Below are 17,500 nucleotides of genomic sequence, written 5' to 3'. Positions count from 1 at the left end.
TAATGTCGATTCCTTAGCAAGAGGTTTGTCAGACAGATTAGGAGAAGCATGAATTGAGGAATGTATTACCCTAACAATAGTGTTTTGAGAGCATAAAAAGAAATGGAAAATGCAAACTCTCAAACAGGAAACTGATAAAATTTAAAACACAGCAACAAAGAACAAATCTTTTTGAGTATTCACATGGCACTGGTGAATCTCTGCATGGTGTAAATAGGACACAAATCAATACCTGTACCTTCTCCACAGTGATCCACCATGATATCATTTATATGCACATATGCACATGCACATTTATTTAAGATAATGAATCACATGAATGAGTTAAGTTATATAGCACTTTTCAAGGAACCTAAGGTCACTTTACAATTAACACACACAGCTTTTACTTCTAGTCACACTCCAGTGAAAAGCAGCAGCCAGTCACACACAACATACTCTCAACCAGAAACCACAGCCCCCAGGGGGACTGAATCAGGTGCAGGTAGTGGTAAGAGGACAATGTCCAGGATAGAGCCCCATCCACCACTGGGAATGCAAAGACACAGTTATTCATACACACTCACACTAGCACAACTTTTATTAGATATGCAGGCACTCACAATCATTCACACACAACAGGACTTTTTTTGTATTTTTTTAACATGACCTCCATGCTTTTGGACTGTGAGAGGAAACTCAGGCAGACACAGGGAGAACAGGGAAGCTCTACCCTCATAGGGCCTTGAATCCTTGAACATGCTAACATGCTAACCACCAAGCCATATACATTAATCATACACATTAATCAGATTGCATTAAACACACACAATCAATCACAATCATGGCATAGGTCTATGTGTGTGTGTGTGTGTGTGTGTGTGTGTGTGTGTGTGTGTGTGTGTTTGTGTGTGTGTGTGTGTGTGTGTTTGAGAGAGAGAGAGAAATAAAGAGAGAAATAGATAGATAGATAGATAGATAGATAGATAGATAGATAGATAGATAGATAGATAGATAGATAGATAGATAGATAGATAGATAGATAGATAGATAGATAGATAGATAGGCCGTGCCCTCCATAAGGACACACACACCTGCATGGGGTTTATCGTTACGTGTTTGTCTGTCTATTTAAACCCCAGTTAGTGTGTGCCTCAGTGTGGGTGATGGTAGGTGCAGGTGTTAGAAGCATTAATGTTTTGTATAATCACTGTTGCTTAGCCTTTGTCATTGTTATTAATGTTCACGTTGTTAATGTAATAATGTTCACCGTTAATGTTTTGTGTGAGTGCCATCGTTGTCTTGTATGTTTTATGTCATTAAATGTTTTTCAACATCGAGGGGGTACGTGCGTCCTGCTCCGCGCCCTGCGGCACTCAGGCTGCCACAGAATGACCCACCGCCACAGGACGCCAGATCCCTCTGCATCAAACAGACTTCCTAAAGGGCGGTGCTTAGGCACGTCGCGAGCTGCTGCCGGGATCCCTGGATCTTGGGGAGAGGCCCGCGAATGGCATTTGCGGTCACTCCGGAGGAGGAGTGGAATGCCCCCCCCCTCGAATTTCTTGGGGGTGGGGCCTAGGCCTGTTGAGCCAGGACCTGAGGGGCTCCACAGGGAACGTGGTGCTGGAGGTTTGGTGGAGCCGGCTGGGTCTCTGGCAAGCGAGGGAAAGGCCCACGTTCTTCCACCTTCGTGGACGCGCCAGGAACACTGGATGAGTCCGCCCAAGGCCCCGGAGGTGGACCGCCTCTGGGGCATTCCTAGAGAGGCTGGCACGAGGAGGACCGTTCAGGGGAGTAGCGTGTTCGGAGTCGGGGCGAATGTGCACCCCCTGAATGTCCAGCAGGGCCAAGGGCATGTCTCCAGCGCCTGCGCCATTAGCAGGCGCTGCATTACTGCGCCTCCTGTGTATGTTTACAGGTGCATCTGTTTGTGTGTATCTGCGCCTTTTGTCTGTCTACAGGCGCATCGTCACATCGAGAAGAGTGTGCCAGACTGCCCTGACAGAGGCAGGGACTCTTCCCCCCTCTCTCCCTTCCACCGAGAGGTCTCCCTCACTAGCGGTTCCTACCCCGCCTTGTTTTGGGTGAGCACTAGGCATTGCCGTGCTGTGGTTCGCAGTCCTGGGATGGACGTGTCGGGAGTCGCACCCCTTGGGAGGGGGGCTCCGTCACAGAACGCTCCCCGCCATGAATCACGTGGTATGGCCCGTCGCGTGCAGGGGGAACCACATCTGTTTGTAGCCACACCCTCCGTAAGGACACACACCTGCATGGGGTATATCTTTACATGATTTTCTGTCTATTTAGACCCCAGTTAGTGTGTGCTTCGGTGTGGTCATTGTAGCTGTAGGTGTTCTTGTAAGCATTAATGTTTTGATTAATCACTGTTACTGTAGCTTAGCCTTTGTCATTGTTATTAATGTTCATGTTGTTAATGTAATAATGTTCACCATTCATGTTTTGTGTGAGTGCCATCGTTGTCTTGTATGTTTTATGTCATTAAATGTTTTTCAATGTCGAGGGGGTCTGTGTGTCCTGCTCCGCGCCCTGCGGCACTCAAGCCGTCACATGGACACCTCACTTGGACACAGGGTCTTCTCTGCAGTACCATGTGTTGTGCACAAGGCCCATCCATGTTACACTGTCTATGCTGTACACACTCACTATTCTATACTATTCTGAGGGACAGTTTAGACAAGGTGAGACTCCACTTGTCAGACTTAAATGAGGAACAGATTTGCTGAAAACAAACACCTACATGACCAGAAGACAACATAATCTCTGTTCTTACCTGTTCTGAACTGCTTTTGTAGAAACCACTGAGCCCGTGACCCACATGCAACATGCCGCTAAGAACATAATAAACAGAGAAACACCATGGCAGTTCTTATATCACTGGAAATACATGAAAGGCATAGGAATGAATGCACACAAACAGCAGTAAAAGTTACAGGCAGGTAAGGTTGGCATTGGGGCCAAAATGATTTTTGAGGAATTTGCTTTTTTAAAAAACATTCCTTTGTGAAACCTGTCTGTGGTGGAGTGGGAAGCATTCTTGTTTTAAATCAATGTGTTTACACTGGTACTGACTCAGATTTGAACACTGTTATCATATTTTTGGATTTTATCTCTGTTTCAGTCATGGATGGGTTGGGGGGGGGGGTGCTAGAGGGACCTGTTAAGAGGGATGGATAGATAATGATGGAATAGTAGCCAGTGACTGCAGGCATATTAGGAAATAAATACCCATGGGTGACGGGTGACTCCATGGATTTCTGTTGATTCCTTCTGCTGTTATACTCATAACAGGAGCATTTTAAAATGTGTGTGTGTGTGTGTAACTAAGAACTTTGCCTTGTTCATTGTCTTTAGGAAACAGAATTTTGGAGTTGGTTCACTCACTGTCTGAACATGCCAAGAACAGGAAACTTTAGATAACCTGGACTGCGGTTATACCAGTTCAAATTTGCCCTCTTGCAGAATAACGGGACTGCGCGTATAGACGGCAGTTTCGCCTGAAATGGGTACCCGCGTTACAGTAAGAGGTCTTAGTGAAATTCAATTCAGCGAGAGCCATATATAACAACGCCAACTGGACAAAATCGGCATCACAAACGGAAATCTTCATATTTCTAGGTTGATTCAAAGAATTATCGATGAATATCAATTCATCATCTCCATACCCGTGAAGATAAATTAGTCTATAGTTTTGTTCATGTCTGAACAGATAAAGACAATAGGCGCGTAATGTGATAATCTGTTAGTCTCTATCAGTTCCATCTGCGCGTCTTTGCATGCGCTGGACAAGCCCCCCTCGTGCGCTGAGGTAGGCAATTCGCACAGCGGCAGATCCGCTCGGAATAGCAATGCACTACTTCGTGCTGGCGTAGAGGGAGCGGGGTACTTTAATACAAGTAAAAAAGCACGTACATTTATTTCTTTAGGATCTGTAAGGGATCTGTGGATGGTTACTTAAGGACGTGAAGGGTAAGTTCTCTTAACCCGGAGGCACAGCGGATTATAATATGAGCGGAGGTTTATGAAATCTATTTGCACGGAACGGTGCTGTTATAGGAGTGGCATTTCAGCTGCCGGAGACGGCTGACACCGGCTGAGGGATAATCAGAGTGACAGTCAACATATTTTCGAGATTCCCGTGGAGCTTTCTGAGAGCCGACAGACGGAAGAGCCCTCGGGTCTAATCATGTACATAAAGAGCGCGTGCCGTCCGTGCGTGCAAAGACGGAGCACAGTCTGTTGTCATTCCGGACACTTTTGAATTTGTTTTGGATATCAGCGAGCAAATCTTTTCTTTGCAACGTAATTAAAAAAAATAAAAATACATACACATTCTTGACCGATAAGTGATGGAATGAGGAACTAACAGAGAGCGTTTAACTAAAGGAATTTACGGATCTTCTCATTGGTGAGTTTGACGTTGTATCCAATTTCGAAACGTATGTCAATATTCCTGTTAGAACTTGTGGAAAAGAATACAGAGGCTCTGTACAGTACATGTGGAGTGGATTAAACCTCACAGCCCAATGAGTTCCAATAATTTATAACCGTCTGAGCAGTATTTGCGCGGTGTGTTTAATAACGTGCGCATGCTGCAGAATTGGGGAGGTTTCATTTATTAATATTTCAACACGATAAAGATGTGGCTTCTATGGTTAGAACGGAGCTACACAAGAGATGCAGAGCAATGAGCATAACTCTTTATGTAGAGGTAATTTGTTTGCCTGCGACGAATAACGCAAGCTAAAGAGAGCCGGTGCCAGAGTGAAGCTTGGGTTTTTGGGGGATTCGTTATTCTTCTGTATTCTGGCGTTTGCGTTCCAGTACACTGCTAGAGAAAGCAATGTGCGATCTTGTGTTTTGGCAATGCAATGCAGTTAAACCCTTTCCACACTTTGAACTCTGGTACTAAGACTCGTTGAAGTGCGTAATGGGACTGAAGCACTAACACTGATGGCGTAAAAAAAAAAAAAGGCGCGAGATGTTGTCCTATGCTGAATGTTGCTTTGTCATGTTTCACGCTTTCTAACTGTTTGCTAGTGTCCGCTCTGCGTATAACCGGAGACTGTGCCCGGTTTAGGATGTAGGCATGATTCCCGTTCAGCGCGTAAAGGGTCAGCCACGAATGTGGCAGATGAGCGGGGAGCCTCCTCCGCTGGTGTGGATGATCCCGACCACGACCGGACTCTGTGCAGTGGGCTCTGCGGTTCCCCCGCCGTTCCTCATCACCTCGCGCCAGCCTCCTCTGCTGCAAGCCGTCTCGAGCTGGCAATTGTCCTGCGATCCATTTGTGCCGGTAATGCGCGCGGCGGATCCAGTCGTCAGACAGTTTCCGCTGCCAAATGTTCAGGTAACGGTGGGTTCTCTTGACGGAGTTTGCAAAATGTTATGTTCGGTGTCTATAAAAGTTACAGGTCGCCCAACATTTTCAGAGAAATTAAGAGTGGCGTGATTTGGATAGAACCATCAGAAAATTGTTATGGCGAGCGTTTAATGATCCTCACATTCAATCTAATTAAACCTCACATCTTAGCTGTCATGTTCCATAGCTTTGGCAAAACTTTGCGATTCAGTCTATTGCAGATTCATTCCATCACAGAATGTCACGGAGGCTAACGGACTGACTTTGGACCAGTATTAGCATATAGGTTATTACATTGCCGGTTATGAATGAGGTTAACTAGGCCAATGGGAAGGTGTTGAATAAAGAGGGTAAAGCTATTACTCTCCATGCAGCTCATTTCTCTGACCACTAGAGGTGCCTTTCTGTGACGGATCAATGCACATCACCTTCTGCACCCGAAAACCTGCGAGACATTTAATTTGCATGCAAGAACGAGGGGGAAGATCTCTCCTCTACAGTGATATAGACCTTATGTGCTTCGTATCATGAAAGTGTCATTCAGAGGTTTGTGCCTCAGATATTTCTGCTTGAATAAAAGAGTGAAAAAGTTTAGAGACTTGCTCAGTCTCTGGTTTAGAGTGTGCATAAGAAAGAGCGAGAGAGCATTAAAGCAAGAGAAAGAGAAAGAGAGATAGACAGAGAGAGCATATACAATTTTAACTCTGACTTCCCATTGCATTGCAGAGAGCTTTTGGGCGAAAGAGGGAGCGAGAGAGAGAGGGAGAGAGAGAGAGAGAGAGAGAAAGTTATGAGTACAGTGAATATAATTTTAGCAGCAACTTTCTAGTGCATGGTAGAGAGCTTTGGGCTTCTGATTGACTTGCACTGTAGCGAGGAGTAGATGACTCAGCTGTGGAGAGTGTGTCACAAAGTGACGCTTCTAGCAGCTGAGTGTGGTTAATACTGAGCACTGTAGAAATAGATCAGTGATGGTGCAGAGAAGTTACTGTGCTCTGGGGTACCAAAGACTCTTTATGCCTTCAGCTGAGAATGGGCATAGAACAACTGAGCAGAGATCATGCAGTGTGCCTACACTAAGCTTATCTGTTACCTGAGGCAAGGGGGGCTGTGCACTTACTGGGTGTGAGCCAGAGGACTTAAACTGAAAGTCTCATGTATTCCTGTTATGTACATATACATGTTTCTCAAAGAGGTGTACTAAATGGATCTTGGCACTCCTGTGGTGCTGACCTCTTTCGTGTTAAACTGATCAGATCACTTTGATATCACTGACCATAGTGAAGGGTTACAAGTTATAAAATATGCATAAGGTTTGGCATAGTATGCTGTAGTTTTAATCTGGGTGCTGCTTAATTCAATGATAAGTAAGATGTGGAGTCTCCATAGAGTTAAGGAAAACCTGAACTGGATAAATGACAAAATGTGGGATAAGCATGCTCCACAACACACACACACACACACACACACACACACACACACACACACACACACACACACACACACACACACACACACACGAGCAGACATGCACACACATACAGGCACACCCACACATTCAGACAGACCTCCAACCATTAGCTGTAGGCAGTACCATGAGATTTTCCTCAGTTTTACTGAAGCATGTTTTTGCTACCCATATTTGTATTAGCTAAATAAAGACCACATTCACACATTTACTGTACACACAACCTACATCCCATAGAGTCCGTAACCTCTATGCACTCGAAGACTATGTATGAAGGTATAGTTTTTGAGTAAAAAAAAAAAAAAAATCAACTGATCATTACCGCCTCACTTATGGTCATTTAGAGACCACCACTCTTCAACAGTAGCAGTCGTTATTGAGTGTAAAGTGACTTCATAGCTCCTTTCTGTCATTACATTTAACTATTAATGCCCAATGATTGTGAGTGCATTCATACTAACGCAACTATGAAATATTGATTATTATGTAATTAAAACTGAATTAAACTGCATTAACGTGACCTCTTCGGTCTGTCTCACAGTGGAAGCTTCCATCCAGGTCTCCAATGCTAGGCTTTCAGCCTCCAGCAGGTGTTGACCTGGTACCTGTCTTCCCTCCTGTGTACCGCGCAATTCTGCCCCCACACTACCGCAAGGCCTGGCTGGAGAAACGTGTGCCAGACTACAAGGTGAAACAGTGCGGTGGATTTCACTAGGAGCTTAAAGCAGTTTTGCAAAGAGCATGGACACCCTTACAGGAGCGTATCCAATAGCAGCTTAGTTCAGACCAGTATATGTTTAATTAATGTGCTGTCTTCCAGTGTAGAATGTTAATTAGAACAGTAGAGCAACACGTTTTGCTTGTAGCCCAGCTCCAGTGACACATATCACATTATCTATTCATTAGTTAAACATCACAGAGTGTTTTAAAGAGTTCTTTAGCATCTGTCTCATTCTCTTGTTTCTAGGTTTATCTAAATAACACTCTGGCTCTGGAGACCACCTGGATTGGACCAGAGGAAATGGGAATTTTTCAGCGGCAGGAAAAGCCGAGGCTGATGACAAATCAAGCGGCAATGAGCATATCCAGGCCAGTCGCTGCCTCCAGGAATTTCCACACTCTGCTTCTGACACCCAGGCGCATTTCAGGTAGGAGTGGGGGGGGGTTGCCTTTTCAATCTCCTGTTCCTCTAGCCTGGCCGGTGCCATAGCCCCACCTTTATCAAGGGCTTTTCTCTTCTCCACTTCTATTCCAGGCCCTTTTAACAAGTTTCCATCCTCCTGGGCTTAATCCCATCTTTTTTAAACTGGATCTAAAGCTATCGGAATGCTGTCAACCCTCGTTTTATGGTACTCGTAAAAAACACTGGGGTTGCCATTCCATCTGCATGTTAACGTGTGGGCGGGGAGCCTGCATTATCGGTGCTTGTGAAATCAATCTGGAAACACTTCACATCTCTCTATGCATAATTTTATTCCTGCATGCATCTTCACTAGGTGATAGAGCAACGGCCTTGCATACTGTAAACACGATTTTACTGCAGGCCTGTGAGGAAGACCAGTGAGAGAGATACAGTTACTTCACACACAGGACAGAAAATGGCTCAGTATGTGGTAAAGAGTAAACAAAATAGTGGTGTTTTTATGTGTTCCAACACTGGGTTCTGCCACAGTGATAGATACAAACCAAACAGAGGTGTGTAAGTGAGCATGTTGCCACAGCAGATGTCTGTGTGCAGTCCTCTCTGTCCCCAGGCTATCTTACATCTTCATCTGCACAGAGACAGATTAGATTGCAGGTCCACTTGGTTCAAGATGAAGTATTAGTCTTTGAGAGATGGGAAGTTCAAACCTGTGGAAGACTACCTGTAGCACAAGCTTTAAACAGATTGGTTATGGAGTATAGACACCATTGTTTATATATTTTTAGATGTATTACTTATCTAGGAGTACAAAGCAATCCCTAAGTAACAGGACAGTTTATGTGGCGCTGTGCTTTAGCACAAGGGTTTTCAGTCCTTAGGGATCTTCAGCCCACGGGTCCAATTTTTGGCTGTGTCACATTTTCTAGCACACCTGAGACAGGTAATTATCGTTCTATTGCCCTTAGCTACCTGGCTGAAGTGTGTGTGAGGCAATACCAGAATGAAAATGTGGACTGACTGTTGACCCTTGAGGACTGGTTTTAAAACCCCCCCTGCAGCACCCTAGACTTGAAAATGAAAATAAGGACTATAAAGTACAGTAACTTCAATTTAGAAGATTTTCACATCTGTATTGGGGGAATTGCATATTAGAATCACAGCCCTTTGTCAGGGGACCATAAGTCACTGGACACTGGGCTAGAGTTGATTTTAGACAAGTATTTGCATCTAGATTTGCATCTAGTGTTTTTTTTTCTCTTAACATGAGAAACATGGCTGATATGTTTGGTGTATTAAAACAAACTGGTTTAAGAAGCAGAACTGGATCAATGAGCTTCGCTCTAGCCAGCAACCTGGCAGACCAAGAAAGAGCAGATTGGTGGATGTCCAAAAAATGCTTTCAACCACGAAGGCAAGCTGTTGAATGGTCATAGTACTGTACATACCATACAGAGGAACAGAATACAAGAAGAATATACCACTATGAGATCATGGGTTGCATGAGGCAAACCACTGTTAGTCTGAAGAACAGAAATGGCAGTTTACAGTTTATGCCAATGTAAGATGTCCCAGAGCTGTAGAGCAAAATCTTAATGGGAATGTGTATTCATTAAATGCACAGGAGTTCACAGCCAAAGAATGAAACTTGTTATCACAGTCTAATCCCTTAAAGACTGTATTTATTATGCATTAATGTAACTATAGAATAGGATATATGCATTGTGTAAACAAGTAATTTAAGGCATCTACCATATTGTTTGGGAGTTGAATGAAGATGCATTGTCACTGAGAGAGTTATTTCTCTCCCTGTCTTTGTCTCTTTCTCTCTTTCTCTCTCTCTGAGGGGTTAGTTTTTGATTGCTTCACTGAGACAGTGGCATGTTCCGCCATTTGTGGGGTAACTAAACAATCAGTTACTTCTGTGTGTGATTGAATAGCTGTCAGAGTGGTGCATTTCAGCAGAGCCAGCGGTTTAACGACCATACGTGTCTTTCACCACAGTGCTGACAAGCTCAACCTGTTCACACCTTTATCAAATCACCATCCTTATGTGTGAGAGGGAGTTAAAGGGACTGATGTGTAGTTGGGCTGAGAAGAAAACCCTTGTGAGATGTTATCCAACACCATGGATCACCCAGGAGATATCTCTGTCTGACAGGGCAAGCTGCCATAGGGGTCACAAGGTTGAAAGTGAGTGATGGCTTTTAATAGCTGCATCTGTGAGGCTGGTCTCATGGTTTATTGGTGCCTTTTCATTTTGATGGAGTGTTAAAAACAAAGAGCTGAACTGTGTCTGCATGTACATGTGTGTTTGTAGATATGGTTGTGTGTGTTGTGACACTCTGTATTACTCTTCCTTACAACTGTACCACATGTTGGGGTAAGTCTAACAAACATGTCTTTGTAATGCAAACGATGAGGCAAGGTAAATTATTTTTTAAATGTTTATCTGGAAATACTTAAATTAAATTAGCAAGCACATGGTCATAAAACTGTGTTACTTCCATCCAAAAAACAATTCCATAAACTAGGCAAGTTTCATCCAATCATAATTACCATCAAGCAGTGACATATTTAATAGTTAAGAGTCTCAAAATACAGACATTTAGTCTCTTAACTGTATGACCATATTCTGCATTTTAGATTAATATAAATTAATATATAATGAATATAATATAAATGACCATATTCTACAGTTTAGAATAATATAAATGAAATATACATTTATAGTATACATATAATTGTTTTTAACTAATCATAATCATAATTAACACACCAGTTCTTAATAGTCTTTTACAGTGTGTACCTGTGTATTTTTGTCTGCTAATTGAATTTCCTGCATGCGTTTCTCAAACCTTTCATGTAAATATGTTGACCTATGAAGAGCATTTTCTCTTAACATGTTTGTTATGATGATTTTCACATAGACATGTGATTTTGGTCTTGGACCAGTGCTCTGAGATTCCTGAATATTATGGAGTCTGCTGAACTGTGGTGAAGACAAGGCATCTTAATAACCACACACAATGTGCCTCTCTGTGAACATCTGTGAGTGAGAGATAAATCATAGAGTTCATACATTTTTAATCACAGATAACATACGAGTAGCATACTACTGGGTTTTCTATAAACAGAGTTTGACAAATAACTCTTATTTAAATCGATGACTTTGAAGGTGATGGAATTCAAAACAGTGACTCATGGGTCTGTGTTTATAGTTGTTCATGTTTTCCTGTCAGGCAAGTTAAATATTAATATTTTATTCTCAATATTCCTTAGCATGTCAGTTTTTACAGAGCATTGAAAAAAGCATGTGCAAGCCTACATCTTCAGCATTGAACTGTAGTGTACTAAATATTTGATGGAATGGAAATTTTTCAGTAAATCTATAGGCATCTCTCACTACTACATAAAACATAACCAGCTGTATGATGGTAAGAACAGACAGGCAGCACATGAAACCTCCTCAACTCAATGGTGTCAGTCGACAGAAGCTTTAGGGCTTCCGCATGTGTTTCACAGCAAACATTAATCTTCTTCACAAACTGTTACCCCATCCTTTTTTAAACTTTGTCTATAAACCCCAAATATTTTCTCCAGAGAACAGACCATATTTCACCATCAAACCAATGCCAGGTGCTGATGATACTGCTGATATTATGACATAAAAATGAATATCATGGTGAAGATTTACAGTGTATGCTGACCAGTTTTACTCTAAATCTCCTGATGTTCTGGAGATGCATTTATCATTGGATGATTATGTGTATTAGAGCAGGTACTTCACCCTGCCCTAATACACTTTACTTGCATTATCAGTCTAATTACCAATATCTTTACCAATTGTGTGAGAGAGTAGGGGAACCCTAAGCATTGTAGTCCTATGTTTCCCACCAGACTGATTGTGAAAAAAAATAAATGTTCTCCAGCCTGAAATAGTATCGTATGGAATATTTTATAAGCAGGGTGTGCTGATAAACTTTAGCTTCTCCTGTCTAACTCAGCCCTGGTGACTCTTTAGCCATATACTATTGCCTTTATAATTACAAACTGCCATGGCTAGTAGCAGAACTACTTCTCCTGGCATCATCTGCTCAGGAGACGTTTTTAGAATATGGACAAGTGCCATTTTATTTAGGTTGGTGGTGTTTGACGAAGTTTGAGAGAACTTAGATTCTCTGGAGACAAAACTGGGACGTATTGACATATAACTGAAATTTCTTTCAGAATGCCAAAAATACAGCAATGTCTGGTTAGTTTGTACAGTTTGTGTACATCGTTTCTTTGCCAGTTGTCATAGAGCAGCTTGAGTAGCCATAGCAGTTTGTACAGGCAATAACATCTGTGGCGCTCAGATAAATCTAAATTTAACCATCTAATACAACTCTGTTCTCAATGAGGTGAAGGTGCATCAGTTTCCACCATTAGTTCATGCATTAGCATGCAAAATTATGATTAGAAGTGAGGGTGATAAACTGCACTAAATTAATTTATATTTGTGCATGCGAATGCTTGTGTGTGTGTGTGTGCGTATGTATGCATGTGTGTGCTTATGTGCATGTGTGTGTGTGTGTGTGTGTGTGTGTGTGTGTGTGTGTGTGTGTGTGTGTGTGTGCGCGCATGTGTGTGTGTGTATGTGTGTGTGTGTGTGTGTGTGTGTGTGTGTGTGTGTGTGTGTAAGTGTGTATTGCGTGGGTAGAGAGTGATGTACTTGAATAAAGTGTTCTCTGAATAGAGGATCTAAGCAAGTAGCCAAATGAAATACTGACTGCATAGATGTTCTACTTACAGACAATCAAAAGTAGTTCTACCTCTTTCTACTTCTTTCTAACTCTTGGTTCACAAGTAAGGTAAATAAATCAACATTTAACATGCCACTGCACAATTTTAGTTCAAAAGCTTAAAGAGTATGTGGTCAAACCACTGCTTGGATTATGCTCAAGCTAACCTGGACTTCTCTCAGTCTGACAGATTTTTGTACTGGCATCACTTTGCTATTGTAGAATAATGAAAATAATTAAAAAATAAAACCTTCGTTCATAAATCATGCAGGCAGCCAAATTAAGTTAGTATTTCAATGTTGGCTTGCTGGCAAGCCAGCTAAACAGTTGGAAATATAAAGTTGAAACATTTCACATTATAGGTCATTCCAGAGCAATGATTTCAATAGCAATGTCCATTTTACCTCTATTTATTATGTAAGATAAATATGTCTATCTCTTTTAGGCTTTTAGGTGTGTGTGTGTGTGTGTGTGTGTGTGTGTGTGTGTGTGTGTGTGTGTGTGTGTGTGTGTGTTCAGTTTTAATGCGTTTTTGGGCTATGCATTTTGGCTCACCCTATACCTTGCTGACACTTATAAAATGTTCTCTTGGGCACATAGAGTTTAATGAAAATATCTCTACATGTAAACAAACATAAATGATGACTGTCATTACTGTCCTCCAATAAAGGTAAAATAGTTCAAATTGACCTGACAGGAGTGATTCTAAAAGGAATGGTTCTGTGCCATTCACTTTTACTGACCATAAACCTTTTGCTTCCTGGAACATGGATTTTCCTTCTTGACACATCAAACTGTAACAGTTTAAGGCTGGCACACAGATCCATGGGCTGTGAAAAAACACCCCAGTTTGTGCAAGGTAGTCTACTTCAGTCTTAGCCTGTGAATTGGGAACAAATTTGCACAGGCTTCAGATTATAATTTGCATCTGTTTTTTATCATTTGTGAAGGCAGTAATTTAAACTGGTTTCAAAGGGAGCAGTCATGGGAAGAGTGGTTCTGTGCCTTACATGTAAACTCAAGTTCCACTGGTGGCCATTGTGTGGCTTTTAGTCATTTTAAAGCAATGAAGGAGAATTTACTTTAACTCTCCAATTGCACTGCTTCATAGACCAGCCCACAAAAATCTCATTTTTTATCACGATGAATTTGAGCCTGGTCTTATTGACTGGACCTAATGAAATGTGAAAAGTCACTGTGGCCTTGTCAAGATTTTTCTGCTCATGGAAAATGGAGTCTGGAAGAGTGCAATGAAGCGTTTGGTGGTTACGTGGACTGGTTACTGGAGATCAGTCATACAGCTCCCTCCTCAGGTCCTTATTGTGACCCTCTACTTTGAAGAGGTTCAGACCAAAGACCTTTCATGCTTTAGAGTTTCTGGAAGAGGCTTGTAACTAAGACTCCTCATATAAAAGTATGCATGTATGTGTTACTGGAGTCTAAAAAATGTTAAAAAGAGTGATAAAAGTGGGGAGGTGTCACTGGAGATGTAGCATATTCCTCATATTCCCACAGTATACGTAGATGTTTCATACTATGGCATTTCCCCATACACCACAATGCTACATTGTCCTTAATGAGTCATTTCTTTGTTTATATTGACATATGTACAGGATATTTTGTGTTTTTTATTTATTTATTTCTATAGCCAAAAGAGAACATGCACAAAAGTAATTAGGGATAGTTCAAACATTTTTTTTTCCCACTGGAAAAGAAAAAATAAATATTAGGTTGTGTTGCAAATGTTATACAAATATTAAATACAACATTTTTAATATAAATATTAAATTAAATATAGATTTAAATTAAATTTAAAAAGCAAATATTTCAATTAAATATTAAATTATATTTAAAAACATATTTAAAAAAGTTTGTAGTTGCTTTGCATTCTTTTCTTGTCATTTTTATCCCTTCTTCAGAGTCAGGCATGTGGTGGAGTCTTACCAGCCATGAACAGCGTGAGTGATCTTGTCGCAGGCTAGCAGAAAAAGTGCTCCCCACAGGCCTGCACTTTGGCGCTCTGACAGATTACGGAGGGAAAGTTCTCCCTTGACTGGCTTCTGACGATCCATTTTCAGAGCAAATAAAACCTTACTGTCATTTTCCTGCTTCTGTTTTAGGATTAAAAACTTGAAAATATGTCAGAAAAAACAAAATGGTGCAGAAGTCCAGCATAAATATGATTTTTAAGCAAATTATAGCCAACAGTAGTGCTTAATTTTTCATATAATACATAAAATAAGATACGTAAAGTCAGCAGTAGAACAATTGCAGTGGAGAGAGAAGGGGGAGGGGGTCTACACTTTAGTATATTCACTGAGACAAAGCCAATATGCAACGAATGCCCTACAGTGACTGGACTAGTATTGTCTATTAATTCAATCATCAGCGCTTTCAGCACCACTTGCAGGTGGACAGCACCAAAGTCTCACAAGCTTTTCTGACTTCGACTTCATTAATTCCACTCGCCCTAGTCTTTCCTGTTCAGTTTGTGTGAAACAAGACTCCACAGAGAGTGAGCATGCCAAAAGAATGTCATACATATACAGTAACCAGCATCACACACCTAGGTCAGACCCTGTTGTTAAAATCAAACAAAAACAAAGCACGGTGATTCTACAAAGTTCAAATGTATTCAGTGAAGACATATTCATGGAGAAGCACTTGAACAGGTTTAGGGACGTTTTAAGAAGGACGAGCAGCTATAGCTCCAGTAGGGAGACTAAGGCTACTTTTCTCATGAGCATTGCGAGTGCTTTTTTATTTTTGCAGAACGATTTATAATGTTTGAAGATATTATTTTTCTCAGAGAGAATCGGCAGGATGTATAATTCAAGGTTTACATCTTAAATTGTCTGTGGAGAGCCTCCCTCAAGAAAAGCGGAATCATGTCCCCATGCCTGACACTTCATCTCCACTGGTCTGGTGTTTAAGTGAAGTTGTCAGATTTAAATTTTCTTAAAGTTCAAGCACTGTTATAAAATCAAGATCCTGACCTCTCTGCTGCTTCTGTCACACACTGATAAGTCCCTTTTCTACATTTTCTGTCATTTTTTTAAGTGTCAGAAAAGAGCTCTGCAGTAGTGACTCCATAAGATATTTCCTGGGTGACTTGCTTTTCCTAAGTGGTGCTCGCGCATGCTAACCACTGTCTCTGATCCTCCCACCCAGTGGCATTGGATAAGGTACTGTGTGTTTCGGTAGCAAAGAGTAGGATGCACTCTCTAACATATTTCACACAGCACATTTTCTTCCATGCTTCAGTATAGCATTGTTCCACACAATGGAGCAGAGTTGGCTTTTCTCACGGCTGCGTTTTTCGTAAGTGCAGACTAGTGTGTTCTTTGCAGCATGTTCCTGCAGCACAGTGTCGGGTTATCTCACCAAATACACTAGCATGTTTGCTAGAGAATCTGATCAGGATTTCATGCTCTTTTGCCTCACAGTCGGCACTGTTGACTCTGACTTGAAGAGATAAGATGGTCAAATTCATAGGTTTCACCAACTTCAAATATGTTCTCCTCATCATCAAATAATGAATAATGTCAAGTCTATTGCTTTGGAAAAATGCACTTTACAGGAGACTGGAAATTTAATAGCTTTTTTATAGGCATTGTGTGAAAGTGTTAGTCCCAATCTCATGTCTCTACAGGAAGTACTTTTGCATGTATAGGTCAAATAGTTCAAATAGTTTTATTGGCATTAAATGGTCACAATATTCCTAATACTAAATGTTTTAACATTTGTACATAGTCCAATGTTCCATCTAAAGTTACTATGATCAACATAAATGTGTGTATATGTGTGTGTGTGTAGTGCTGCACTGGAACTTGTCAACTTGGATGTCATTGTGATTGTTTAGGTTAGTAGGTGCGTCTAAGAGAGAGAGAGAGAGAGAGAGAGAGAGAGAGAGAGAGAGAGAGAGAGAGAGAGAGAGAGAGAGAGAGAGAGAGAGAGAGAGAGAGAGAGAGCGAGAGAGAGAGAGAGAGAGAGAGAGAGAGATCTGATTAAGTCTCCCTCAGTCTGCTGGTTCTGTAGGGGCTCCAGGCTGATAGTGCTGCTCCATCACTGGATGTCTCAGATCAAAGAAGCTGCAAAACCCCATGAAAGCATTTTTGGCAGCCAGTTAGACCTGAGAACAAAGGCAGGCTTTCACACATCATCCAGGAGCAAGAAGGAATGAAATAAATGACTCACTGCTATCTGCTGATTGAAGGGAGATCACAGCAGTTTGCTGGCTCTATCAGTATCCAGTTTTCCATTATTATCTGTCCTTGTTTCTACTGTCTTTCTCTACAGAATGTGATTATTTTGTTTGCATGTTCAGGAGACTGACAGATCATGCAGCCTTTTAACACCATGAGCTCTTGGAATATGAACTAATTATCATGTGGCAAAGTGAAGTCGCAGTTGTTCATCTTAATCAAAGTCCCTCTGCTTCGAGGTAAGGGACAATGTCTTAAAGCCCTGCTGACCCGCAGTGAGCATGGTCCTTGAAAGCTGTCCGAATAAACATTTGCTCACACGCGATCCAGGGACGGAGAAAACTAGGCCTCCTAACTAGTGCACAAAAAGCGAGCTGGATGTGGAGTGCTGTGTTCTCACTCCTGCGGCGGTTCTCTCCAGGTTGCCCCATGGCCGTTAAACGAGTGTGGAACAATAAGAAGATGGCTGTGAGCGCAGCCACTCTGATGGCCATGGAATCCGACGTGACCCAGGGCCCATCTGCGTCCTCTGCTCATCCT

General features: G+C 41.7%; 1 protein-coding gene across 3 annotated transcripts in view; it reads left to right on the top strand.

Annotated features, from left to right (window-relative positions):
• Positions 1–3,842: 3,842 nt before the first annotated feature.
• Positions 3,843–17,500, top strand: part of LOC113579371 (transcription elongation regulator 1-like protein) — a 71,325-nt gene continuing 57,667 nt past the window's right edge. For 2 of the 3 annotated variants that reach the window (XM_027013262.2, XM_035533685.1), the window contains exons 1-5: positions 3,843–4,408; positions 5,081–5,350; positions 7,372–7,518; positions 7,798–7,978; positions 17,382–17,500. The exon at positions 17,382–17,500 is cut by the window's right edge and continues 58 nt beyond it. In XM_027013262.2, coding sequence (XP_026869063.2) covers positions 5,090–5,350; positions 7,372–7,518; positions 7,798–7,978; positions 17,382–17,500 — 708 coding nt within the window. In that variant the 5' untranslated portion in view covers positions 3,843–4,408; positions 5,081–5,089. Of the gene's footprint in view, positions 4,409–5,080; positions 5,351–5,853; positions 5,909–7,371; positions 7,519–7,797; positions 7,979–17,381 lie in introns of those variants that run through there. The other variant, XM_027013261.2, reaches the window with a different exon arrangement.

The sequence above is a fragment of the Electrophorus electricus genome, chromosome 14 (assembly GCF_013358815.1).
Source record: "Electrophorus electricus isolate fEleEle1 chromosome 14, fEleEle1.pri, whole genome shotgun sequence".
NCBI classification, from domain to species: Eukaryota; Metazoa; Chordata; class Actinopteri; order Gymnotiformes; family Gymnotidae; genus Electrophorus; species Electrophorus electricus.
The sequence above is the reverse complement of the archived record's forward strand: the minus strand, read 5'-3'. Positions and strand labels throughout refer to the sequence as shown.